This window comes from Pseudomyrmex gracilis, unplaced genomic scaffold, assembly GCF_002006095.1.
Source record: "Pseudomyrmex gracilis isolate BER0280 unplaced genomic scaffold, ASM200609v1 scaffold_38, whole genome shotgun sequence".
Classification (NCBI taxonomy): Eukaryota; Metazoa; Arthropoda; class Insecta; order Hymenoptera; family Formicidae; genus Pseudomyrmex; species Pseudomyrmex gracilis.
Window position 1 is genome coordinate 933,801 of NW_018020622.1, and position 26,809 is coordinate 960,609.

The 26,809-nt window shown below is 37.7% G+C and overlaps 1 protein-coding gene across 3 annotated transcripts; it reads right to left on the reverse strand.

Annotated features, from left to right (window-relative positions):
* On the reverse strand, window positions 1-25,627 carry LOC109852849 (homeobox protein abdominal-B-like). 3 transcript variants are annotated; one of them, XM_020424392.1, is made up of 5 exons: window positions 24,734-25,627; window positions 9,815-9,907; window positions 9,579-9,619; window positions 5,104-6,041; window positions 1-554 (listed from the first exon to the last, which is right to left on the reverse strand). In XM_020424392.1, the coding sequence occupies exons 1-5, from the start codon at window positions 24,965-24,967 to the stop codon at window positions 103-105; spliced, it is 1,758 nt and encodes a 585-aa protein (XP_020279981.1). In that variant the 5' UTR covers window positions 24,968-25,627; the 3' UTR covers window positions 1-102. The 3 variants fall into 3 exon arrangements, with proteins under 3 accessions (XP_020279981.1, XP_020279980.1, XP_020279982.1); XM_020424391.1 differs by having other exon boundaries at window positions 1-593; XM_020424393.1 differs by lacking the exons at window positions 9,579-9,619; window positions 9,815-9,907; window positions 24,734-25,627 and having other exon boundaries at window positions 5,104-7,710.
* Between the last annotated feature and the right edge of the window lie 1,182 nt (window positions 25,628-26,809).

Below are 26,809 nucleotides of genomic sequence, written 5' to 3' on the forward strand. Positions count from 1 at the left end.
TGTTATGAGGCTGCTATGACTGCTCCCGTGGCTACCACCACCATTGGACGAGGTGTGGCTGTGATGATGATGCCCAAAGACGACCCCAGAGAAGGCCACGGGTCACTGATGATGTTTCGTAGAGCCGTTCGCGTGATGCGCCTGCGCAACCACGTGGTGACTCGAGGGTGGCGCGTGCGCGGTACTCGGATGGTGGTGACTGCCTGCCGCTGCGTGATGATTCGCATTGTTTGCGGTGGTGCTGTTGTTGTTGTTGTTCTGCTGCTGAGACTGTCGTTGACTGTTCTTCTTATTTTTCATCCGGCGATTTTGAAACCAGATCTTTACTTGACGCTCGGTTAGATTCAGATTGCGCGCGAGCTCCCATCGTTTCTGCTTCGACACGTAAGCGTTGAAGAGAAACTCCTTTTCTAGCTCCAGTGTTTGGAATTTCGAGTAGGGTTTGCGTTTCTTCCGCACCGTCACCTGACCCGTCCATTCCAAGGGGTTAGAACTGCCGCATCCGACACCCATCCCGGCTACGCCAACCCCGACGCCGACACCCGCAAGCGAACCTGCGGGAAACAACGAAGATGGGGAGGAACCCCACATCACTTAACACAATTAGTTGGCCGATTATAAAACAACCTATAGCTTCTAGCTATTAATATTTGGCAAGGGGGGAAATTACAGTTCAAAAAGTAATAATTCCTAAAGCAGATTGAAATAATAATTCCTCAATTTTACAAGAGTTTTCAATTTAAGAAATTCCAGATTATTTATTCATTCATAAGAATAATTTTTTTGACACAAGCCAGAGATTCAAAGTGACGAGTTTATTACAGCTTGTATATTGGTTTCATTTACTCGCCGAGATGTTCAAACAGATACCACATGAAGAAAGCGGTTGCACATTTTCTTTCTTTTTATGACTATCGCCAATTGTTACTAGCAAGTGGTAGAAATGAGCACAGATCGGTTCGTCAGTCTGTGTATTGGCGCGTAACCGATACCGTTATTCTTTGTTTTGTTTTTTAGAAAACGCATTTATTCTTTTTAGTCATCATCTACTACCAAAGTAAATATAATTCTGCCGTCCAAGTTGTATAAAGTAATCAAGCCAAAATGAATTTATTTACTGTGTAAAATCATTATCATCTTAAAACTGTAGATATCTGCCATTTCAAGAAAAAGATCGTAAACCTCAAATGCTGTAAAATAGCACATATATCATTTATTCAATTATCTGTCGAGTATTTAAAGGTGTTTAGATTTTAGAATTAGCAATTCTAAATGAAGGAATGCGGTGGTTATATAGCTTTTAATTAACTCGTAAAATTACTATAATTCATTAAAAGATATTCTGCGCGAGTAAACAAGATATGTTGATATATCGCGAGTACAAGAAAAGTCGTTCTTTTCAGAATCTTTACAGATGAGAAATAATAATTTTGACAAAAATGTGTACGTTAATGTATTTTGCATAGGGCGCATCAGTGATTGAATCCGCGCCTGAAACAACTCCGAATGTCAAAGTGTGCATTTCAGATATACGTGTGTACGCGCAAACGTTACTCGTGTGTACGTATATATATCATGCACATGAGGGTTGCCGCAGTCGCTCCTGGCACAGCGGTATGATATAATTGGACTGGTTTCTACTAACCACACGAAAAACATAAAGCCACAGCCTCAAATACGCAGAACCGTTGTTAGGTTGTTAGATCTGGTCTCCTAACATCTCAACACTGCCCGGTGGTTTTTAACAGCGTATAGTAGGTACGCTCCGTTGCAGACACAGAATGTGGAGCGACACGAATGCATTTGTTAAAGCGAAATATACGACAGGATGGTGTAAGGAACATACAAGTAAAGAGCCGCGCCAGTGGAATGAAGCGATTACGAAAGCTCGCGACTCATCATCCGTCTATCTTTAACTTAGCCATGGACTGGATAAACGTCTTTTTTAAAGATGCACGAGAATGCAACAAAATTGTTTTTGTTCCACGACAACAGATGTCTTTATTGTTATTTCAAGGACATTTAGATAATTGTTGTAAATATTTTTTAAAATTTATATTGCAATGTTTTTATTGTATTTTATTTTTGTGAGAGAGTGTTTAATGGGTATTATTTTAGCGCGCGCCATTGACATATTATATCAATCTGTAAAAAACTTAAAACAAGATACTTGTAATGTTTCAAATGCGTTTCCTCTAAAATCTCATTTCTAATATAGAATAGAATGTATACGAAAATTAAAATTACTTAATACAAAAAACTCAAAGACAAAGAAAAATTTCAGTATAAAAATATGTTGTTTTATTCGAAGGAACCGCGGGCCATCTATTTTTAGTCTATCTCAGATCTGGTCACACACACAAACATTGCTGCCGGATGCAACATTATCCGATCCGTCGGACCATGTGCTTTGGATTAAGCGCCGCTCATTATTGTAATATTTAAATTATTTTTCTTCGATTAGTAATAATCGAATTAAAATATTTTTGATTATCGACACTCACATACTCACATAAGGAAAATTAAATTTAAAAAACATAAAAAACCAAAATTTATAATTTAAATAATAAGAAATTTAGAAAAACAATATGTACTTTTCAATAAAATAAAAATAAAATAGATTTTTTTTAGATAATTAGATGTGCAACACAATTTTCATACGAAAAAAGTAATATATAAAAATTGGAAAAAAATTGTTCAAAAACTATTCAGAAATTGCAGCAAATTTTTCCTGGTCGACATTCAAAGTCCTGATAGAAATAGCTACCTACTCGAAGGGTTCGTATAGCTAGGGTTGTCGTGTATAACGGAGTATAATATCGATCGGGAACAAGTCGATTTCTGTTATATTTACCACATTTTTTGTTACGACTTTACAGATTAAACTTGACTAAACGTTAGATAAAAAATCGTTTAGCATTAGATAAATATTACATGTTTAATGACGTCAAAGATTTGCTTGAGCAATAATTTAGTAAATTATTCAGAAGATTATCATGTACATAAGATTCTAAAATCTTTAAAATCACTTTCCTATACGGTAGCGCGCGCGATTTTATTTCAAAGAATTAAACTAAAAGAAGAAAAATGTTTTAAATATAAAAAACACGCACAAATTATCCTGTCAAACGGCTCGTTCATATTTTATTATTCGTACAGGAATGAACAGAATATTTTATTTCAGAGAAACCGGCAACTCTCTTGATAAAGCCATATTTTAAATGCTAAATGTATTCCATCCATGATGTAAGTGCGCATAGTGATGACCCAGTGAGACTAAAAAAAGGCTTAATTAAGCATGGGCACAAATCCGTAAACGCGAACCAATAAATGCTTGCGAGCAATCTGCGCTATCGCGATACTAAGATAATATCTTATACAAAGATCTACACTAGCACGCGGACACCTGGGCACACTGTAATTCTTGCGAGATTACCCGAACTAATATGTATAGGACGGCCTGGCACGCGGATACGGTGCAAGCGGCGCGCTCTCTTGTCCCGTACGAACAGGCAAAGATAATGGAGCCGCCATCTATTGGGTCGCGCTTAAACTATACACGTCACTCCGGCTAGTATATATATTTGTATGTATATACACATATCATATAGCACGCGTGCGCGCACGCATCTCGCTCTCGTGCGCGTACAATTAACTCGCGGCTTTATTACGCAAATGCTATCTATTGGTTATCAGAGCGTCGTCGATAGTGGTCGCACAAGTACAACAAAAGTACAAACGATAAAACGCGACAACGAGCGTTGTGCCGCATGCAACAGCGATGCAAAGACTTTTTGTAAGGACAAGGCAAGCGAACGATACAGTGCGATTAATGAAATACACGATTTTTATATGTCTATGAAATTCAAATATTGTTATGCGATATATTGATAACATATGTAATTATGTAGAATATGATTTACAATCTCTAATAGCTGTGATTATGACGTAGTAAAAGTTATAATACACGCATATACCTATATTACCTATAAAAATCAGGTTTTGACAAAACTCGTTGTAACATTGTATGAATTACCATATATGTGATAAAAGACCAACTCGATACATGTTTTATCATGTAAATGTGTTTTTATGTTTTTTTTTTCATTTTGCAACAATCTCACAACAAATAACGAACGATATTCTCTGTCAGGAGTGTAACGGCGCAAATAATGGCGTTTAGAATTTATTAATTTTTTTCAAAGAAATATGAATTGACATGAAAAAGTTTGTCGTTCGAAAGTAAAAATAATAGGGAAAGAGAGTCTTGCGACACAATAATACAAGCGCCGAACAGCCGTTAGCCGGAAAGACTGAACGTCTGCACGGGTCATGGAACGGATCAGCTGATCGGAGGCGCGCGCTAGAGTTTACGAGTTACGGCCGCCAATAAACCCGCCGCCGTTCGTTGTTGCTCATGCGACGTTTCATGGGTTGCAGGGTCCCGAGAAAAGGACAGAGATGGAAGGCAGCACAAAAGAGAACGATGTGAATGAACGATGACTGCGATCTTTACTTGTGTAGTAAGTTTGTTAGAATCGTTAAGAAAGATATGCGAGAGATACACTCGGTAACAGCGAATCATGCGTGCAATAATAATAATTATTATTATTAATATTATTATTATGTAGTATGAATTAAGGACGATCTCTTTTTTTTCACGGAATCGCATTTCAAGTCTTTGACAGATTTTTCGTTACGACAAGTTAGTGAATAAGTTAAAAGGAAGTTTCATGTTATATATAAGTTTAATTTCGAATAATTTTTCCGAACGCACGCCAGAAGAACGTTATGTCAATTTACGATAGTGCAAAAAGAAAATTACTTGAGGTTTACGATCTTTTCGTTATATATAGAAGTGTGAATATATTTCAAACAACAGATAAACACTTCCAGTGCAAGTCGATCTCTTATCTATTTAAAAATTTAATTTTCAGAAAAGAATAATAATTTAAAAAAAAACCAAACTATTATCGTGAAAAATGTTTTTACTGTCACGATAAAGTTTCTAGTAGATTTATATGTAAAAAGAGATATAGATTCGAGTCTCTGTTGTGAGAAAAAGAAAAAAAACAGGATTATCGAGCCGGAATAGATACTTACCTGGAGGTGGGTAGGGACTCGAAGTAACGGGTTCGGGCGCTCCATAGTTTCTCAAACCGCCGTATCCATCGTGAGGAAAGGCACCTTCTGCAGCGACCATAGCAGCGGTGACCCTACCGCGGTCATCTGCCGCGGATGGCGCCAAGTACGGTACTCCCGCTTGCGAGTGAGGATGATGATGTCCAGCTGTGTCGACCGGATGATGATGCCTCGCGGTTGTATATGGCGTATAGTTACACCAACTCTGAGAAAAACTCTGATGGCAGGACGACACAGCTGGGTCGGCGGCACCGGAGGTGGAGCCTCCGGTAGACGATGGTGTCGTTGTCGCTCCGGCAGAGTTATAAGATTTGTAATCCGAGGTAGAACCGGCCGATCCAGCAGTTGCGGGCGACCAAAAACTAAGGGTAGCCCCGGCCTTCCGGTTGTCCCTAGACGAACCGGAGGTCGAGGTAGGATCGGCCGCCAGGTTGTAATACGTAGGGGGATTATTACCCCCGTAAGCCTGATGATGGTTCAACGATTCGCCGGCTGCTGTGGACGAGTAGTGGGAGTCCTGAGGAGGATGCGGACTGTAACTCCAACCGCCTTGAGACCCCGCCGAGGATGAGTGAGAGTGCCTTATCACGCCTGCCGCGCCCGTACCGCCTGAGGATTCTACGCAAGCAACTTCCCCGTAAGTAGAACCACCCGGTGTAGCCGTTAATCTCTTGGCGGGTATATGGAGTGGTCCGGCCGCACTGTTGCTCGCTACCGAAGAAGCGCTCGGTGAAGTTGAACTGGCGCTCGCAGTAGGCGCCGGTGGCGCTGTCGTTGCCGATGACACCGGTGCACCAGGTGAAGTCGGTGTTGTTGCCTGCTGATGAGAGCCCGGTGTCGAGGTCGTTTGCTGTTGAATGGATATGAGGGTTGAAGCTGTTGGTGGAACTGGCGGCGGGCTGTCCTCGTAAAGAGAACCGTTCATCATGGCCCACCAGGTCACCCCGGTGGAATTCCCCGCTCCGGTTGCTGTCCCCATCGGCGTAACGGAGCCAGGGTGGCCCATGCCGGAGCCACATAGCGGCGCGGCATGAACATTGTCGTACAGCGTCGCCGTTGAGCAAGCCACGTGATCGGCGATGGTGCAGATGATGACGGTTTATTACCGGTGTTATAATAATATTTATGCCGATGTCGGCGTCAATACGCGTGAATGACGGTTCCGTGACCGTCAACAAGTTCGATAATCACGACCGGTTTGTGCGATACAGGGAACACAAGAGTAATATTAATCACGTTTAAAAAAAAAGTTCACCCGAAATATGAAAGTCGTCGTGCGGTCATCATGACCGGAATAAATAAAAAAAAGTGAAATACGCGTTAGCAGTTTTTCCAATTTTCGGAAAATTTACAACAATTGAACGAAATGCGACGATGTAGATTGTCCAGAAAGTTCAACAATTAACGAATACGCAGTAAACGTGCGCGTAATGCAGAAGCGCCGACGCGATTTTCACCGAGGAACGAAAACCGGAGTGGTCATCGTGTTGGTCCGTGAATTCACAGAGTAAATAAAGAAGGCGCGTGTGGAAGAAACGGAGGTGCGAGGAAGAAGAAGAGGCAGGTGGGGATAGGGAAAATCGTGCGGGTACGCGCGTCCGACGAGGGGTTGGTGGCGGGAGAGAGGGTGTGCAGCGCCACGACAGACAGGTGGAGGGGTAGATAAACGCGGGACGGAGAAGCGGAGAGACACAAGCGGCAAGAAGGTAGACGGGGGCGCGATAAAGTGCGTGGCAAATCCGCCGACAAAAGATCCACACGCGGCAATGACGACGGCAACGACGAGGTTGACGACAACGATGATAGGATGATCGATGTGACAGCGAGAGAACCACGTGCGATGTCGTCAAACGTGTAGGTCAGTTAACAGGTCGTGTATAGCAGATTACACACGGTTGTCCAATTGGTCGATCCACCGATGCGGGATGAAGTTTTGAAACAAAAATAAAATGACACAGCGCGATTTAGAGAGAGTACATCGTTTAAGTCGGAGAGCAAAAGTTCGGAGCAGCGAAGTGTGCGCTCGATTGTCGCACGTCAGCGTTTAAAGAGAAAACGTTTAAAAAACTAGCGCGCGCTTTAAATCAGACAGGACACTTGGCAATCGTCGATGTTCTCGGCGATCTAATTCACTGCGCGACTAGTTGCACTATCATCGTCCCGCAGCTTATTATACGCAACTCGCGTAACACCCCGTCTCTGTCACATCTTACTGTCATCCCCATCGCGAAGGGATGCCGAAAGCACTTCATTCGATGTTTTGCTCGCTCACGGCTGGTATGCGCTATAGTCTATCTAATCACGGAACGCACTAGTTCGAAGCATTAAAGTCAAAGTCTTTGCAGAATTCTAGGAGTGAAACTGTGTTTTTAATCGGACCGGAATCCTTTTTCTCTTTTCAGTTTTCTTGAGATCGGTCAGGTAGTCATTCCCTTAGTGTGATGCGGCGAAGAATTTTTAGCAGGTAACAACTTTTTCGTATCGAGATATCGTGAGCCAAATACACACATGCACGACTCTCACACACATAGAACTACCCCCTTACTTCTTGCTGGCCTCGCTGAGCCGAACTGAACGTCAACTGAGAGCTCTGCCAGCGGCTTGGACTCGAACGGGCCGAAAGCCGACGCGGGCGCGATCTCTCGGATCGTTTGGTAAGTGAAGCCCGGACGGACTCGTTGTCTCCCACTCTCTTCTCGCAACCGCTTCTCGCTCGCGTGCGTTATTCTACGTTCCCCTCCTTCACACGCGTTCTAATCTGCTTTCCTTCCTTCTCCGCCGTCGCAAGCCAGTGAGCGCGCAAACATATATCAACTATCTACGGAAAAGACTACCTTCTGGCTTTCAAGTATTGCGAGCCGCGCTGATTCTCAAATATGTTGCGTTTTCTCAAGAATGTACTTTTAAGAGAGATTAAGAGAAAAAAAATTTTTTTTTAATTATCATTTATAATTCACATGATAATTACAAAACATTATATATGTATATACAAAAAATATTATCTAATACTTATAGATAATTTAATATTACTTTTTTAATTCTAATTTTTTTGTATTTTCTATTTTTAATGATGACTAAACAATTTTCTTGTAAAACTTTTTTTTTAATAAATAAATTTGCTAACTTTTTTTCTCTCTTTCTCTTTTTATTTATTTATATCTCTTTTTACCTCCGTCTTTCTATCTTTATTTAACTTTTTGTATCTTACAAATTTTTGTCAGTGAATGTATCCAAACTTTTCCCGCCTTCCTTTCTGTCACACGTGGTGAGTGAAATACCCTCATGGATCACGCTTGGTGGCAACCAGAGTTATCTTTGATAGTGTGTATGCGCATGTACACGCAGTGTGAGCAATACGTCATGGCAGTATTGCAGTCTAAATCTCGGTACTTTTATGGGCAGTAAAGTAAAACGGTCTGACAACAACTCCAGTAGCACACACGCTTTCCATCTGTATGTCCATCAGTGTCGTGTGCCACCAGGTCGTGCTGCTCACGAGAGAATCACATTCTGATAATTACAGAGATAATATTCATAATCAGAAATATAAAAATCCTTGAAATTTTCCAAAATAAATCTTTTTTTATTACAACTCGTAATTCAAGAAGACACTTTATAATAATAAAATTTCAGATTTTTAATCTTGTTATATTCTTTGTATTAATATACGAATTTATTAAATAAATAAAACTAAATCAAACATACATTAATTATCAAATATGATAATTTAGTTTTGTTCTTTTTCAAACTATTTCAGAAAAATTTGTGATGTATGATAAGACATACATTTATAACATGTTAGAGCATACTTAAGAGTATATAATTAAAAGAATATGTAATGAAAATCTAATATAACGTGCAAAACAAAAATGAGGTCGATTAAACTGTCATCAACGAGCCAGACAATGCGACGATTTTAAACGCTATTATATCGGCATACACGTGTACTAAGTAGGAAACACAACTCGTGTCTGAATACGAGTGTAATAAATCGCGCGGGAGGCGCGAGCCACCCGACGTTTGTTGTACAGGCGACGCGATCATGAATGGACTTTATAGCAGCCCGCCCATTTATAGGTAGTATGCGCGGTTTAGTAGCTATGGGCTTAATACGACGCGGTTGTATACAATTCTCCGTTTACTGTAAGTACGTACAATATGAAATGGTAGGTTTTATTTGAATTTTCGAAAATGATCATCGATTGCATCAAGCTGCAAACGTTGTCGAAAAACATCTCTATAAACTTTGTCTCTTAGGTATACGTTTGTTGACTTCGAATCGACTAATTGCCAAGTATCGCAATGTTCTTGAATTATTTAACATTTTTTATAATTTACATTCTCATGCACGAAAACAGATTGTTATTCTATTAATTAATTTCTCATTTATTATTTATTTAAAAAATCTCTGTTTAAAATAATATTATGCAACTCACCTTGTATACCGGGTAGTGTTCCGGGGAACACGCGGGAAAGCCTGCAATATTAAGCAACTTGTTAACTGCTTTATTTACAACGTGGAATATTTTATAAATAAAAAACGCATAAGAACGGTGTTAAATAAAATATTTTAAGTCAATTATATATTGTGCGTTTTTACTCGATTATAAATAATTTAGCACTGCTGTATAAGCGTATGAATAAATGCTAATAAAACGGAAGAGAGACTGACCTGCTGCTCAGCTCGAACGGGTGAAACGTCTTCTCCACGGCGCCGTACACTTTGAGGCCTTTTATTTACAAGTTCAAGGAGAAAAATATCAGCCTGAAAAACAAAAAAACCGGAAGCACAAATTTAACAAACCGTTTATTGATATCTGTCTTTCATAACAGACCATGTCACTGTGAGTTTTATATGCTTTTAGTAGCTTCTATCACGGCAGGTATAAAGTTCTCTACCTTGTACAACCATTAATGTAACTCTGCTCCATCACGTAACCTTATTTCGCTCTACCTTCTACACTCAAAGTCGTCGTTCCATCAAACCACCTCTTACAAAGTTTATTATCCACTTTATACTAAGAATCATTTAATTTGATCAAATACCAATTTCGTATTTTTTTAAAACAATATTTTCTACATTTCTAACTTTACAATATAAATAAAAACTTAACAATATAAATTGTGAAAACTGAAAATTTAGGTTATTCTTTACAATGATGCAAAAATACGAACAAGTCTCAATAAGCGCGATTATTTTTTTGAAATATTTAACAAACATTTACAGCGTCTAAAATTTGAAAAACTGTAATTTAAAACAACTATTGAAGTAATTGAATATATAGCTCTGCAATTCTCTTAGAGATAGAAAATTCAATTCAGAGAACGAATCTATGAATTTCAATTTCCCATGACTGGCGCGAATATCCCTCTGCTGAAAATAGAAATTGTGAAAATGCTCTCTAGAGGAATCCGCAGAGTTAAATCTCCGAGAGAGAAGACGCGAAAGAAAGATTTTATGCTGTGTTTCAGAGCTTAAGAACAAGAAAGAAAATACAAACGGATATCGCTCTAAAACATTTTAGTTACAAATATAACAATAACAATAATAATACTAGATCGATATAAATGAAAGTTTTTTAAAGCTTTTATAGAAGTTTCTCAGCTAATTATAGTCTAGAAAAATGTAGTTGTGTTTAATTTTGTCTAGCTTTTGATTTTTTATGAACTTACCTTTCTTTTAAATTTTTTGTTTAAATTAACATTAATCGTGAATCCAAGAACACACTACGAACTTCAATAATGTAAAACTTAATCGTGCATTTATTTCTGGTAAAAATTATATGATAATAATTTACAAATATTTTTATACAGATAACATAAACGTACTTTGTATGAGAAAAACGACTGTTTTTAGCGTCTCCCAAAAACCACCATAAAAGAACAGAAAGTTTCTTTACCTCGATCAAGGGAGAAATGGTGTCGGTAAAATGTAGGCAGGACGTGCCATGGGGGATATTACTTTTAAGCTTGTAATACGAAGGGACGAAGGAAGGTCGAAAACTGCGTTTGGCAAACTCGGTCTGTGCAAACCATAGGAGATTGGTCGAGGGCGCACAACAATCGGACACGAGAAAGCTCTTGTTTCCCTTTCCATTCCTTTCGTCACCAAGGGGGTAACGTTACCAGAATGCCCACAGTCGTGAGCTCACACGCACGGTCTACTTCGCACAAAATATTCAAAGAGAACTGGCCCATTTGTCACTCAATGCTATTCAACCCCTCTTCAAGCGTACACCGGCCTGTATAATCAAATCAGAAATCGTACATTTCTCGACGATTACGTGCCATTTTGAGCGGAAATTTGATTTATATGATAATATTTTATTTATGCTCGTATATTTGATTTTAATATTTTGTATGTAATATTTAACTATTTTGTGTAAAGTAAAATTAAATCGTACAATTGAAAGAATTCTGTTTATTAAAAACGCTCTAGTTTGTAAAAACTAAATTTTTATAAGAGAAAGAAAGAGACATTCGAAATAAAAAAAAAAAATTATGCACAGCGGATAAACGTTTTACTGTGAACGTCGTTTCGCGAGTTTCATTATCTCTCCAATACCTCATTCTTTTTCTTATCTTCTTCCATTGCCAGTTTCAAGAAGTAAAATAGAGTTTCGTTACTTTAACAGATTTAACATTTAAGTTGTGTCTATATATATATATATATATCATAGACATCAAGACACTTTCAGAGAGAGCTGTAAGTCTCTAAGAAATACCATTCAAAGTAAAAAATGTAAATGCAAATTGCTTTATCAAAAAGTGTTTTTGTTAAAGCAGATACAATTTTTGTGAACTCATAAATCTTTTATATAGCCGAAAACTTTTTTTTACCCGTTTCTCATTACGCAGCAGTTCTAAACATAACATGGCGAAAGATTTAATATTTTTCTGAGATAATTAAAAAATTTAACCCTTCTTTTATCTTCTCTCTTTCTCCCTTTCTCTCTCTGTCTCTTCCTACGACAAAAAAGTTTTAATTCCCGCAGGATGGTGAAATTGAAATATAGTGTTCAGAGATCTACCGAGAGGGTAAGAAGAAATTATTAATTAAACTTCTCCTTCCTGTTTTCTGCTATAATTTATGCAAAATTTATATTATTAGGTATTTCTCTTATTATTTAATATATTTCTTCCTCAGTTTTGAGTTATTTATTCACGATAAAAGTTATTAAATATACTATCAGCTTGATATGCACATGTATATGTGTTAAATAATTAATGCTCTCGAGAGAGACGAAAGTCTCACTCTAATTAAGGCACACCTCGTCTTTTCTTGACTCTATACATACTCTAAACGCACGTAGAATGGAAATAGTAAGTCTAGTATGCGAAGCAGCTTGTAAGGATGGAGAAGCGGAGGGATGGAAGAGTGGAATATCGCGTCTCATAATAGTGTGACGTGACGCGTGCCAGTTTCAACGGGGCGTCGAGACGCCTTTCGGCGCTTCAATGCCGTCGGCACCGAGACGCCCTCTCGTTTCGGAGGCAGACGCTATGGCCGGGCAACCAATCCTGGTCGGCGATTCGAGGAACGCTTCCAATATGGCAGTGGCGTGCGCCTAGCGGAACGAAAAACTAGCGTATTACGCCTGATGAAAACGACAAGCAAACTTTCATTTGACGCAACGCATTTTTGTGACAAATACATTCGTGTTGTAATTATTTAATTAATACTAATCGGAGTCACTGATTTGCGGCAAAGTATATGTTCTGATACAGAAAAATTTTCACGTGCTCTAGTTGTGTGCTCTATGTCTCGCCTTTTTCATCAACCGAAACCGATCGGTTATTATTCAAGTCACACTTGACCAGTTATATACGATACAGATGGAACAATATATAAGCGCGGGATATTCTATTTGAGTAAAGGGCGGAATAAGGGATGTAGGAGAGGAAAAGGGAGCTTAAGAGGGTTTGGAGGATTGAGAAAGTAGTGGTAAGCGCAGCAAGCGAGCGCTCTATATAAGTGTATGGCGACTCGGTATTGAGTCAAGAATGGCTAGACCATTTCGTGTTCCTGGGGTTGCGTCGTCATGGGAACCATCCTCATCAGGCAGCAAAGTCTCTCAGGATCTTTCTTCATTCTTCCTTTTCTGTCGCTCCTTCCACGTGGTTGAATCGCTGCCTCTCACACGTATTCTCGATGTATCATCTTTGTTTCGCGTCGCTTCATATCTTACGACATGTTCGTAATCATATCTGACGCGTATTAGACAATGTAAAGATATTCCCAATAATGCAGTCAAATAACTGTACGATAGAAAGATAACACAAACAATATTGGATGTAGTATAATAAGAAGCAAATGACATATACATATAATAGTCGTGTGACATTTTCTTCGAGGTAAGTACTCGAGGAGATCGGGGACGCATGGAAGCAAAGCTATAGATAGAAAGCTATCCGATAACCACGCCTCGCGAGATATCCAGATGCCAAGGCATTTAGCCTCATCCCCCGAACTCCCGCTTCACGATTTTACCCCGGTCTACTCTACCTCTTATCTCGGTTCATTTTGAATATATTACAGCACAGCGATATCCACGGTTTCTGCACGATTTAGAGCACTGAATATGCACCCCGTACACGTATATACAGATACTTAAGGAACAACTCTTGCAAAAAAATATAATCTCGCGATTTTTATGTGTTTCAAAGGAGTCCCTGATTTCTTGTTATATTTCAGATAACGAACCGCTGTTTTGAAGATAAACATGGCGCACAGACTCTTAACTTCGCATTTTAATCGCAGAACCTATTTAGCCTATCACACAGAAAAACGTTGAAAATAATATAAAAAACAAATACGACTTGTTTTTACATTAGCTAATGTGTTTTATATTAATTCATCTCCGACTTTTCTCTAACATAGAAATGCGATGTTTCATGCATGATATAAATGAAGAGGTTTTCTTAAAAGTAAAAGACACTCGTGTGTAATCTTTACTTTTAAGATTTTTCTAAATTCTTAACATTACACTAATTGTGTCAGAACAACGGTTTCTTTTCATTGTCATTACATCTTACTCTCTCTCTTCTTTGTGTTTTCTCATTAAATATTTACAATATTACTTCTCTATACAAAGTATAACATGTGTTAAAAAAAAAACAACTACAAAAAATTGTTAACAACGTTTATGAACAACGTTTTTAGTTTTCCGCTAATTTTATCATTTGTATGATAATCTTCTGCTTTTTTGATTAAGTTTGACACTTTTATGTTTCATTTACAACTAAACGAGTGTAGTATTTTTGAAACAAGAAGAAGCAATAAAACTCGCTTGGATAAATTTGGCTTTTTCAACTTTCGATGTATATACATATATATCGTATATTGTTGCATTCCATACATGTCCAAGTTACTATTTTTCTTTTCAGCAAATGTTCTATAAATAATTCAACTGAAATAAATAGTTCCTCCGCTGCTTCAGTCACGTTCTCTCTTCAGAATTCAGTCTCAGCTTTCACCGATGCGCATAAACACCATAACCACCGGCTGGATTATACGGCGGACCGATATAAACGCGTATACTTGTCTCAATGTCGCAATTCAAAAACATGAAGATTTTCCATATTTATAAAAATACCAAATATACAGTTGCGCAATTTATATAGATGTTAGACAAGAATCGAAATATTATATACGTGTTCTAATTAAAGATCGTATATGTATAAAAACTATTGAAAAGCTATAACTCGCATACAAATGCGTAATGTATGTACAAAGGAGTACATGTTAAAGTATATATAATCAGTACATTTCAATGACGAGGAATGTTTTCATTCGTTTTTCAAGGTTTGCGAATTTACACGCATTGATAAGTTGCACGTGCTGTTCTCTTTGGGAGTGTTTGTTGCAAAGAGCCTGCACACATACTCTCTAGATTTAAGGACTGAAAGGTCTTTTCCGAAAGACATTCGACGTGACCTGAATTTCGGCAAATTCTTTCAATAGATTTTTTCATACAAAGTGAAAGTGGCAACCCCGAGAGCAGAATAACGTATTTTTCTATCGAAACGTTAATCTGTAATTTTCCTCGAGAAACACTACTTCAAACTGTATATATTTTATCTTTTTACTCACAAAGAAAAAACTTGCAAATATAAGTACGTATGTATTTACAAAATATATATTCAGAACTAACTAGAACTAAAAAATAAGTATCAATGTCTACCTTTCTTTACTTTAGATAAATATAAAACGCTTGTGTACTTAATAAAATATCGAATAGGCGCGCGCGCCTATCGTGCGCATTGACTTTGACGTGAAATTTTGCAGATCTCTCACAATGATTTGATAACTACACCTGTGAAGGTGCTCAGTGGCTAAATCTGCGGTCCATAAAAATAGTTACAATGTTCTACCGACGCGTATGATGAAAGAGATCCGTGACGAGTCGGCACGAGCCTCTAGCGCAGCTGTGAGAAATGCACACCTATAGGTACTAAGCATCGACGGGCCGCGCGCGCGACCATAAAATGATCGTAAAAACTTAATTTTACGAGAGACATAATATATTTGCCACTACCACCACACACACCGACATCGGTATCGCCGCCGACGAAAGAACGATTGCGAGTTGCACGGCAAAATTTTGTAAATACCTACAGGATTCTGTAAGAAAGTTCCCGTGCCGAATAATCAGAAAGAGGAAAGGGGAGAAAGAAAAAAAGAGATGCGTACAGAGTAGGAAATTCTTCTTGCATTGGAAATCCTTAATTTGCATCACGGCAACGCGAGAAACGAGACTTCGTAATAAATTGATAATAAAATTTGAAGATTTATTTAGTAGCATATAAAAACCCGAAAGAATTGTAAGAGTTATAGTCTATATATTATAATTGAACGTAAAATGTGAATGATATCTTAGTAACAAATAATAAAAATATTTTATTGAAGTGTGTGTCGCTATTTCTCTCTGTAAAGATCTATAAGTAAGATAATAAGTAACTTAGTAAGAAAAGAAAAAAATAAAAGACGAGAGTAAGTTTTCCACAAGGATATTCCACACATACATAAGTCTCTTGATGTATAAGAAATAATGGAAATATAATTTTCTGTTTGTAGATATGATCGTGAATGATATATTCGCTATGATGACACATTTGTATAAGACCTTTAATGTGAATTTCTGAATATCTTGATAAAGAAGTCACTCATTGGAACACAGACCGTAGCGGAGCCGTGCCGCGAAGAACATTTCGGAACGACGGGAACTCGACTTCCAGCCTCGAACATCATTTCCTTTACGACCAATTAGTAGATTCAGAAACATACCTACCCTGCGGTATGAAAAAACGAATGGGAAGTCCCACCGAAGGAAGAAGTTGGCCCACAGCCACAAACTTGCAGTAATCTCTTCGAAACGAACTTCACGAATCAACCGGCGCGGCCTCTATCCGAATTTTTCTGGCGAATGTTAAAACGGCGCGCCGAAAACGCCGAAGTTAAAGTATATATAATCAGCCAATTCCGTGAGGTGGGTGGTCCCGACATGTGAATCTCGTTTAAAATGACCGCCGTGTCATCGGAACGTGGAGAGAGACAAAACCGCGTCGCGCTATCATTGATGATTACTTGGTAAGGGACGGATGTAAAGCTTGTTAAGCGTGCACGTGCGTATGTTTATCGACTTCCCACTTGCTTATAACAGACAAAAGATCGTTTCGTATTCATCTTTTAGCAATTCATACACAGAGCCGTAATTTTGTAATTATTTGCGATAGACTTTGTCGCGGGATTTAGAAAAATTGAAGTAATTTTTTAATCTGAAGCTATGTACAAAAATTATTTACAATTTCTCATTAATAAAATAACATATCCACGTATATTAATGTGCAAACAGTCTACCGCCAATTACTTTAACGACGCATATTAATTAGGACAATAAAGTCTCTCTTACGAGGGTGTAATTATAATATTGAATTATGGGTGGACGTTTATTCTTGTCACGCGATATTAACGACGCAATTGCCGACGTAGCCTGTTGCCGTTTATGCGCAATGTTAGACAGTGGATCGCTAAAAGCTAAATGTGAGGCTTCTGTCACCAGCAATTTTATCTGTTACCTCTGATGTCTATATTCGCTGTGTAATATCGCCGAGAGAAATATTATCGAAACGAAAAAGAGATGGAAACGCCTCAGGAAAATCAGCACGATGACAAACAGGGTGCCGAGAAGCAGATCTCGCGTATGCTATAAACGGAATAGCCAATAAGAGCCTTCCGGAATCAGGTATACGCCCCGGACAGGTGAGTAGATGCACTTTTGCCAAAGAACATTATCCTAGTTGCCAGTTGTGTATCTTACACGGAAGCCCGCTTAAACATTTTATGGGGTGGTCGGTGTAATTTGATGGCCCATAAAAACGCCTAGTCTAGTTTTTCCCGGGGCATCGTCATCCGTCGTCGGCGCAGGCCACGCGCCTCCTTGACGTTTCATGACCACGATTTCCTAAACATCGCTACATCACGCTCGGATTTACGTCTCTTTAAGCTCGGACAGTACGCGCGCAATGTTGTTGTCGAAATGTAGGTGGAGACGTCGCGTTGTCTAGTAACCGAAGCCTTGAACAATTATAATGCAATCCATTGATGTACGTATATCTGATAATGACAATTCTCCCAGAACGCGTATCGTACGTAATTGAGAAGCGAAACAATTATATGTAATTAAATATATAAATTTCACTAATAGCATCTAATATTAAACAGTGCGTGCAAAATAATGTAAAAAGATGACAAACCTATCTTCAAATATTTTTCCAAGAAAAACATCAAATTCCAAATTTTCTAAAATAACCTATAAATATTTATTTGTTGAAATCACATCTGGTGCGCCTGAGTTTTTATTTAGAACTCGCAGGTTGTTGTCGCAACCGAATCGGCAGTTACCGCCGACGGTGAAACCGATGGTTTTGCGACGACCAATGAAACGACACCGTCGTGGTATCCACTATGATCGAAGTAAGCCGAAGCTGTCTGGAAGCAGGAAACGGGAAACGTGGTGGAAATTGAAAATGTGATGGACGACGGGGCACAGGGGATAGAGATGGCAACTCGGATATGTTGGGGTGCAAGTGGAAACGTGTGCGGAAATTACAAGAGGTGCGTTTGTATTCCCTATATATGCGCATTATTATGCGTATAATATTTGTGACCAAAATTATTATTAAAAGACATTTTGTAAAAAAAACATTGAGTAAACAATTTTACAAAAAAAACCTTTGTTCAGAAAGTATCAAAATGATATTTATACGTACGCGCAAAAGAATGTCATTCAGAAAAAGTGAGATTTTTTGGAGTGACATTCTTTCGGAAAAATTAAGATTTTTAATATAAAAAGACATCTTAGACATTACTTTTATCGATATTTAACTTTCATTTACGGCTTTAGGATAGATACAAAAATGTGTGCGATAAGCGATAAACAGAGACATAAAACACTACCTAGGGTCACTGATACGCAAACGTCATGATGGCGGCTGATACGCTACATATAGTAATCTAAGTTGTGTTTATAGCTGAATATATATGCATAGCAGTCCGGTGAATCGTGGTGGCGCGAGAAACTCATTACCCCGTAGCGCAGATATTAGCATATTTAGAGACTGTTTTCCCCCTACTTCTTCTCTTGGTCCCATCTAACGTCCCTTATTTCATCCCTCCACAATACTTCTACCATTTTTCTTTAGTCTACCGACCGTTGTGCACCCCTCGGTGCTCGTAAGATACGATATAGTGCAGCCAATGCATTATCTCGACAAGAAAAACGTTTTGATACAACAATTTCATGGCAAGTTTAATGACACAGAATAAAAATCAATTCGCGCCTGACAAAGTAATTACACACATGTGTATGTAGTTTTAAAATTATATTTTAATTAAATTTGTCGAATCGAAATAACAAATGTTTAGTACCTCGAACTTCGAGATTTCCTTGAACTTTTAAATTACTACACGCGAAATAGGTCTGAACAATTCTATGAAGTGCGTATAGGAAGTACGGAGAACCGTAGAGAAGGTTGAGTAATTAAGGAAGCTCATCCTGGAGACAATTTAACTTAATGAGAAGCAGTCTGATCCATCCCCGGTATTTCTCGTTCTATTCCCCGCCTTCATTCCGTCGACTAGCGTATTACCAGCTCTCTACGTTTACTTCTACCACCGTCTTTTCTAGGCTTTATCCAATTATCCCAAACGTATACATTACATCCGCTTTCCGTACTTCTCTTATACCCCACACATTGGGTCTTTTGTATTATGAAACATTTTAGATAAAGTAAAAAATATGCAATTTCTATATATCTTAAAACACTTGAAACTACATATTTAACAGTTTTGAAGTTTACAACGTGATACTTTTATATTACGTTTTGGCGTTATTTATTATTTCTAAAAAAGGAAACATCCTATGAAATTCTAATCCAGACCTGTAGCGGCAATCCAGATTCTACGAATCGCACATGTCAGCGTTTACATTCGGTTGTCGAGAAATCGTTGATCATGTATGTATATACTGCAAATCTTTCTGTTTATGTTACTACATTTGCTCGTCAGCTGAATTATATGGTTTAGTTCACTTAACCATTTGTAGGTCGCGACTGATCTAAAAAGTTCCAGGCTAATTTTACGTCTTTCGAGTCTCAAAACACCTGTTGTTTAACATGCCTTGTACGACTTCCTTTATCTAATTTGTATTTTTACGTATATTATTTTTACCATTTTCGGTATTTTTTGTGATTTTATTACTATTCAAATACTTTCATCATTTTTAATAAAACTTATAACAAGTTATAATTTATTATAATTTTATATAAATTAGTAACACGCACATACATTTCTTTCTCTCTCTTCTTTCTCTGTCTCAAAATAAAACAGTTGCTATTTTTTCACTTATTTTCTCGAGTGATCAGATAGACTAAAATTAGATGTCTGAAGTCTGGAAGTTTTTATTGCATTCATTCTTCAGTTTCATATACTTATGAATCACTGCGGTTCAATCAACCAATCCCAGATTTGGCCATGAAACTTTAAACGGAAACACTTCAGACGACCTAACGAGCACTCGACGCGTCGGTAGTTACATGACATCTTCAAGAAGACTCTATGATAATAACTATTTGTATACAAAATAATGTATACGAGTTTCTATAAAAGAGATTTTCTTCTCTTATAGTAATTTAATACTACTTTATACACAATTAAATAAAAGTTTATCACAAGTAGATAAATAGAGAAATAAATTTATTTTTTAAAAACTATCAAACTATTTTAAATTTATACGTGTAAAATTGGTAAAATAATGTTATTAAATATAAGGCAAACTGTAAAACAAAGTTTTCGAGATAATATAAACACAAAATTATACTTTTGTTTGATAGAACAATTTTAGAAGTAAAATCTGTTCACAGAGCTTGACAAAAAGTTAAAGAAGGTAAGGGTAGACAAGGCAATAAATAATGTCAAGGTACACTACTTTGCATTTTTTGTCGATAGAACAGTCATGGCGAAGAACGACGGAATGGTTGGAAGGTCGTTTAGGGTGCTTCATGGTAACGATCTATAGAAGAAAACGGAGGCTAAAGGTCTTAAAATTATTGTTAGTGAAAATGAGAGAAGTGCTGCAATAGAAATTTTGAAAAAATATCTAAATGAAACACAGATGAAAATGAGAAACATAAAATCAAAATATAATACAAAGACATTATACTTATTACATTAAATATTTTAAACCATCAGTTATTCTAAAAGCTTGAAAATTTGTGATACACAAAATATTCTTTAGAACATATGTATTAGTAATATAGTTTTTTAAAGAATAATAATTAATATTTTTTCAAGATTTATAAAAATCGTATTTTATTATCAATATTTTAGTATTTTAAAAAACAAAAACTACTGTAAATATTTTTGTAAAAAAAAATATTTTTTTTAATGCTACAATTATAAAAATTTTAAATAAATAAGTAATTAAGTTTTTGTTATAAAACCATATATAAAGATATAACAGCTAAGTAGGCACGAGTTTATTTGGACAAGAAAGAGTAATCAAGTTTCTGTTTGATACGAACGCCATCTCTGCAAGACTGCTGAAAGGTAAACCAAACCAGACCGATAAAACAGAAAGAGCAAGTCGATAATCTTAAGAACTGTGAAAAAAAAAAAAATAGAAATACTATTTCGTTTCTTTACTTCTATTACAAAAAAAATATAAACATAGAAGCGACGAAAGTAATGGCTTGTAATAGTATAAGAGCGATGACATCATTACGAACATGAAAAGCTATTTTTCTAAGTGATGAGAGAGAGAGAGAGAGAGAGAGAGAGAGAGAACGAGACAGTAGGAAATTTCATAACTTCCTGTCAGCTTAGCGTAAATAAGGGTAAGTTTGAAAGAGGGTGTCGTCAAAAGTGCATTTGTCATAGTAAAAGACTCAAATTTTCTCACGGTTGAATAAAGTACTTAAATTTAATCCACAAAATATAATATCTACAATACTTTTATATACTATAGTGCAAGCAAAATATTATTATTTTTTATTTAAATAGCAATTTAAGTCACAAAACTAAAATTTAAAACACATATACAAAAACAAAATTAGATTTGTAAAAAAATTTCACAAAATAATAACAAGTAAAATAAAATATTTTAAGAGAATGTATATATATTTATTAATATACATTCATCCATTAATATACAACGTATTAATTAATGTATATCTATTATTTTGGATTCTCAATAAAACCGGGAGTGAGACTATAATAAGTAATCAACATAAACTTGTCGTCATTCATAAACTAGGACGTTTACATATCACTAGAATGATCCGTCGACTTTGCATACGCATACGAACCTAAACATAGGAAGTTGATATAGAAGTCTATTCTTGTAAAACAAATAATCCCCGCGGATCCGAGACACGTATCCGTCTGCGCATTGGAGAGCTTCATAAAACATTGAAGAATGAGACAAATGGAAAAAGTGTGAAATCTATATTCCGTTTTAATCATTATATCTTCATATCAGTATTTTGATTGTGTTTTAAATAATTATTTAAAAGTAAAACGTTGAAAATCAAATTCAGAAAATAAAAACACTTTTTTGTATAAATAAAAAATGTTAACTTTAGAGAAAGAGAGAAAAAAATATGAAACAGCAGTGTGTAAAGTAGAAGTCTTCAGAAACGCACAAGATCTCCTGCTAAGGAAGAAGAATATATGCGGGAGGCGAGAGATATGGAGGTGTACGGCTGCAACATCAAGTATCAACAATATTGCTTGCGGTCTCGGTCTTTTGACATGCGAAAAATAAGACGAGAACGTGACGGTATTCGCAGGAGAAGGCTTCTGCCCTTCTGGCGGGGATCCCGCTCTCCGAGACCGGCGGGTTCGTTGCAGAAAGAGTCTTGGAATTCAAAATGGCTGTCGCGGGATCGCAAGCCACTATGCGTGGGCAATCGGGCAACACACCATCTCGCGCGCTCGTCGTATGTGTGTGTCGCTGAAAAGCGTTATCTCGCAGCCATGATAATTCTCCAATTTGAATTGGAGATATAGTTAGTCTTTTTTATTCTTAGCCAATTTTTTTCACTTTATTATATATAAGAAAGACAAATTGCACATTAATTAATTTCTCTCAAACTTTTTATATATTTTACAAGACAACACAGTTCAATTGTCATACATGAGTGCGTACTAGTATCGCTTTGCTATAATATTCCATTATATGTCACGATATTCAAGCGTAAATTACAAACATAATAGTTAGAAAGGCCAAATGATTTAAAAGTAGAAGAAATCAAAGACTCGATATGAGCTCGAAAGCGGCCATGCCGCGCTCCGCGCCATCATCCGACGGCAGCCATGCTCCCTATCTTTCTCCTCCTTTCGGCCATCATATTCTCTAAGGACTGATGAATACGAACCGCGCAGTACGTTTATCTATTTCTATCATAAGACAAATGTTACCTCGCGAAACATATATTGAGACTTTAACGGGATAAAAGAAAAATGGCCAAAGTCGTAAACATCGTTCTTAACTACGTATGTATTGATTTATTATGTATAGAGAGCGATTATATACATATAATATATCGAATCATCATAAATATTCATTATGAAAAGATGTCGTGCAAGTTGACTATACTTGCAAGTATATCTATTGTGTCTATTGTAATTCTTTCATACAAGAAACTCGGCGCGCCATAACCGCCTACCCGTTCGACCACCCCGAGGAATACATGGCGGCTTTCTCGCTCACTTTCTCTTTCTTTTTCTTTCTTTTCTCTCTTTCTCTCTTTCTTTCTCTCTTTTTCTCTATTTTTTTTTCTCTTGTTGTGTAGCTTCCCTCGCACATCCTCACCTTCTTCTCCATCCCATTTTTATTCAAATTCATTGGGAAGCTCCTCCGCGCGAGTGCTCCCAGTCCGCCCGTTACCGGCGCGTTCTTTCTCTCTACCCGTTCGCCGGGTTCGTTCTTTTTCTCCCCCTTGTTTTCCATAAATTCTGAATTTTATTTAGTCCGCTTCGCCGTTCCGCCGCATCGTGTCTTTATCCCCACGCGCTACGAGCGTCGAAGCGAAAGAACCCCATCTCTTTTTTTGTATCTCGGAATGATATCGCGCGTTTCAAACGCGCGATAAAATAAAAAACATGTCGAAGTATTTCAGAAAATAGCTTTCGGATTTGAACAGCGTCATTTTTATATCGGCATTTCATGAATACTTCAGTTCACTTCATCAGGGTTCAAGAGAGCAGCCTGATGTCAAAGTATTTATGGGAAAAAAAACATACACAAAGCGTCTAAGATATTCTGAGTGTAAATATGTTGTATAAAAAGCCTAAAGAAAAAATATATACAACATACTCTTGCCTCAATTCAGTGACTCATGTGTTTCACAAACTACCAAGCGTATATCTGTATTTAAAAATTTCCTAATGTTCAAGAAAAAAAACCATGCAGATTAAAAATATAATTAAAAATATAATTAAGAAAGTAATAGAATAATAAATGCATCTCGATAATTTACGTTTAAACGTCTTTTTTTCTGTCAAAACAAGATAAAAAAATATCTCGCAAGTTATTTGCATGTGTTTGAAATGAGTATGTGCACTGGCGCGTAAAATTTTCGGACCCGGCAATAGTCGAGAATATAATCAGTGTAATTTAGATAGCGACGTTATTTTATACACTTTATATCTCGGTCTCGCAGATTCGTTCGGTCATAAGGTGTATGGCAAATGTGCATGTGTGCTATATACGCTGGAAGGGTGGAGTGAGCAAAGGTATATTCGTGCAGAGAAGAACAAAATAATGCTGAACATGTACGCCATTGGAAGATCGTAAAATCAGGGGAATCGAATTGCAGGAGTTGATAATCCTTATACGATTTTCTTCCCGCGGCACAGTTGCTTAATGAGATTGATCTTATCGCGACAAAAATCTCAACTGGCGAACAACATGTCGCAACATATAGTCGAAAAAAAAAATATGTATAATGTCGCGTTCTTGGAGACAATTTATAGGATTCACGGGAGATCAGTCTAATGTAATTGAAAAAAAATGACATTTCAACTCACCTTGCGGCTATAATAATGATAATAGCGATGCGAGGAACACTGCGGGACGACGACAGTCCAATATCGTCCTGCGTCACAGCGGCAAAAGGGCGTAGGGAGGGGATACTGCTGCCCTTTTCCCTTCCAAGGGTCTCTGTGACTCCGGCTACTCCATGCCGATTCGTTTTTCAGCTGCTGAAACAGCCAGCACACATTGAACCTGCGTTTAGCACAGCTGACTAAAAACGCGGACATTAGGCACGTTGTTTGTACAAAATTTCACAAGCATTGTATTTCTCTTTTCTTTTCAAAATTAACACAATCTCTCGCACTGTGCGTTTATGCGAATGTGTGCAATTCTCTTCTTTTGACGAACATATCGCTCAGATAAACGTTTCGGGCAAATTTGTTCTTGGAGAACACAGACTGTGCATCACAAATCTCGCACTAGAATATTTTTCAACAAACAACCGTGATGAAACTTTTAACACACTTGTCCGAACCCGGTACTTATAATAGAGACATGTAAGAGATGAACACAAATACTCGCAATTCAAAATTAGCTTCAAAATTAGTATACCAGCATGTCGAATATAGTTAGAAGAATTTTCGTGATTTCTTTTCTCTTTGAGACTCAAAATACACAAAAAAAGATGACGATGTACGAGGACAATAACGCGCTACTACTGCCACTGCACGAACTCGTTCGGTGCGTATATTTCACGTCGACCGTATGCGCCACAGAAAAACAGACAACTTCAACAAGATGTTCACCGGATCCAAGTCACGGCGCGATATCTCGCGCGTTGCTTCGTCAGGATTTCGACTGCGTCTATAGCAGTCGTGCGACAAGACGAGGGGACGTTTGGTGAACGGAAATATACACCGCGAGCTGAACGAGTTAGCTCGCTGCCAAAGCTTGGCAACTCCACTACGCGACAGACGCGTGCAGACCAGAGAGACCGTAGGTACCAGCCAACGGGATTTACTATGCTCGAACTGTACCAGCCTCTCTTTCTTGCGCTCCTCTCTTTTTCTCTCTCTCTCTCTCTCTTTCGCTCTCTCTTTCTCTTTCTCTCTTTCTTCTTCCGTCTTTCCCGCTCTGTCGGTTAAGGCAGCAGAGCAAGGCGCAGCAAGACGAGTTGTTGCGAACGACACGTAACAACGACCGCCTCTCTTTGCCTCGCACACACTACCGTCGCAAAACTGTAGGATGGAGTTAGGTCGAAGCAGGCCAATCAGGCGCCCACCGTATCTACCTGCGGACTGCCTTCTGTGTAGCACCTGCAGGCAATATGCCTTGGCCTTATACTTTGTAAAATGCCGGCTTGCGTCGATGACAGATTGTCTGCGGTCTACCTCGACTAACCCCTTTCTGCGCTTTTGCGATCCGTGTGCGCTTCTTGTATCAAACGACTAGTTGCATGCCACGCCAAACTACTGTTGAGATTTCCGCGTGTCGCACACAGTTACCAAGTTGATTTATCAACTCTGTATCAATAAAACACTTTATATAGATAGTACGTTTTTCATAGACGTATATGTTTTAGAAATAATGTGTAACTATAACTTAAATTGTGAACATTACTTGAATCTCTGAATTTGAATATTTACATTATCCAGAAAGCAGAATAACGCGCAAAGAGACAAATTTGTGAATACATTTTGTCGACGTTTCATATTTTACTCAGAATTTTAGGATTACTGAAGGATAGAAGAGAGTCACTATGCCATGAAATAGAACACCGCAAATTGAGTCACTAGCTGGTTTTATTTCGGTGCCTGTTATTGGCTCTTAACGCTCTCCCGCAAATGCGAAACAAAGGTCCGCCATTGATTGAACTTGCTAGACTCTTGGAAACGTTTACCCGCTCACTCGGACATCCATTGTGGAAATAGTATTGCTAGGCCGTTTCTCACGAAACTGTCCAGACCTCTTATTACTTTGTTTTATCATTATTATCCTCATTGCTTCCTTATTTATAACCATTCGGGCATAGAGAATGTGTAAAGACGCGCAATTTAATATCGCTTTTAAAAATTTCGTGAAAAACGGTTGTTGAACTCCATGTGAATATTTTATTGTCCAAGTCCGAA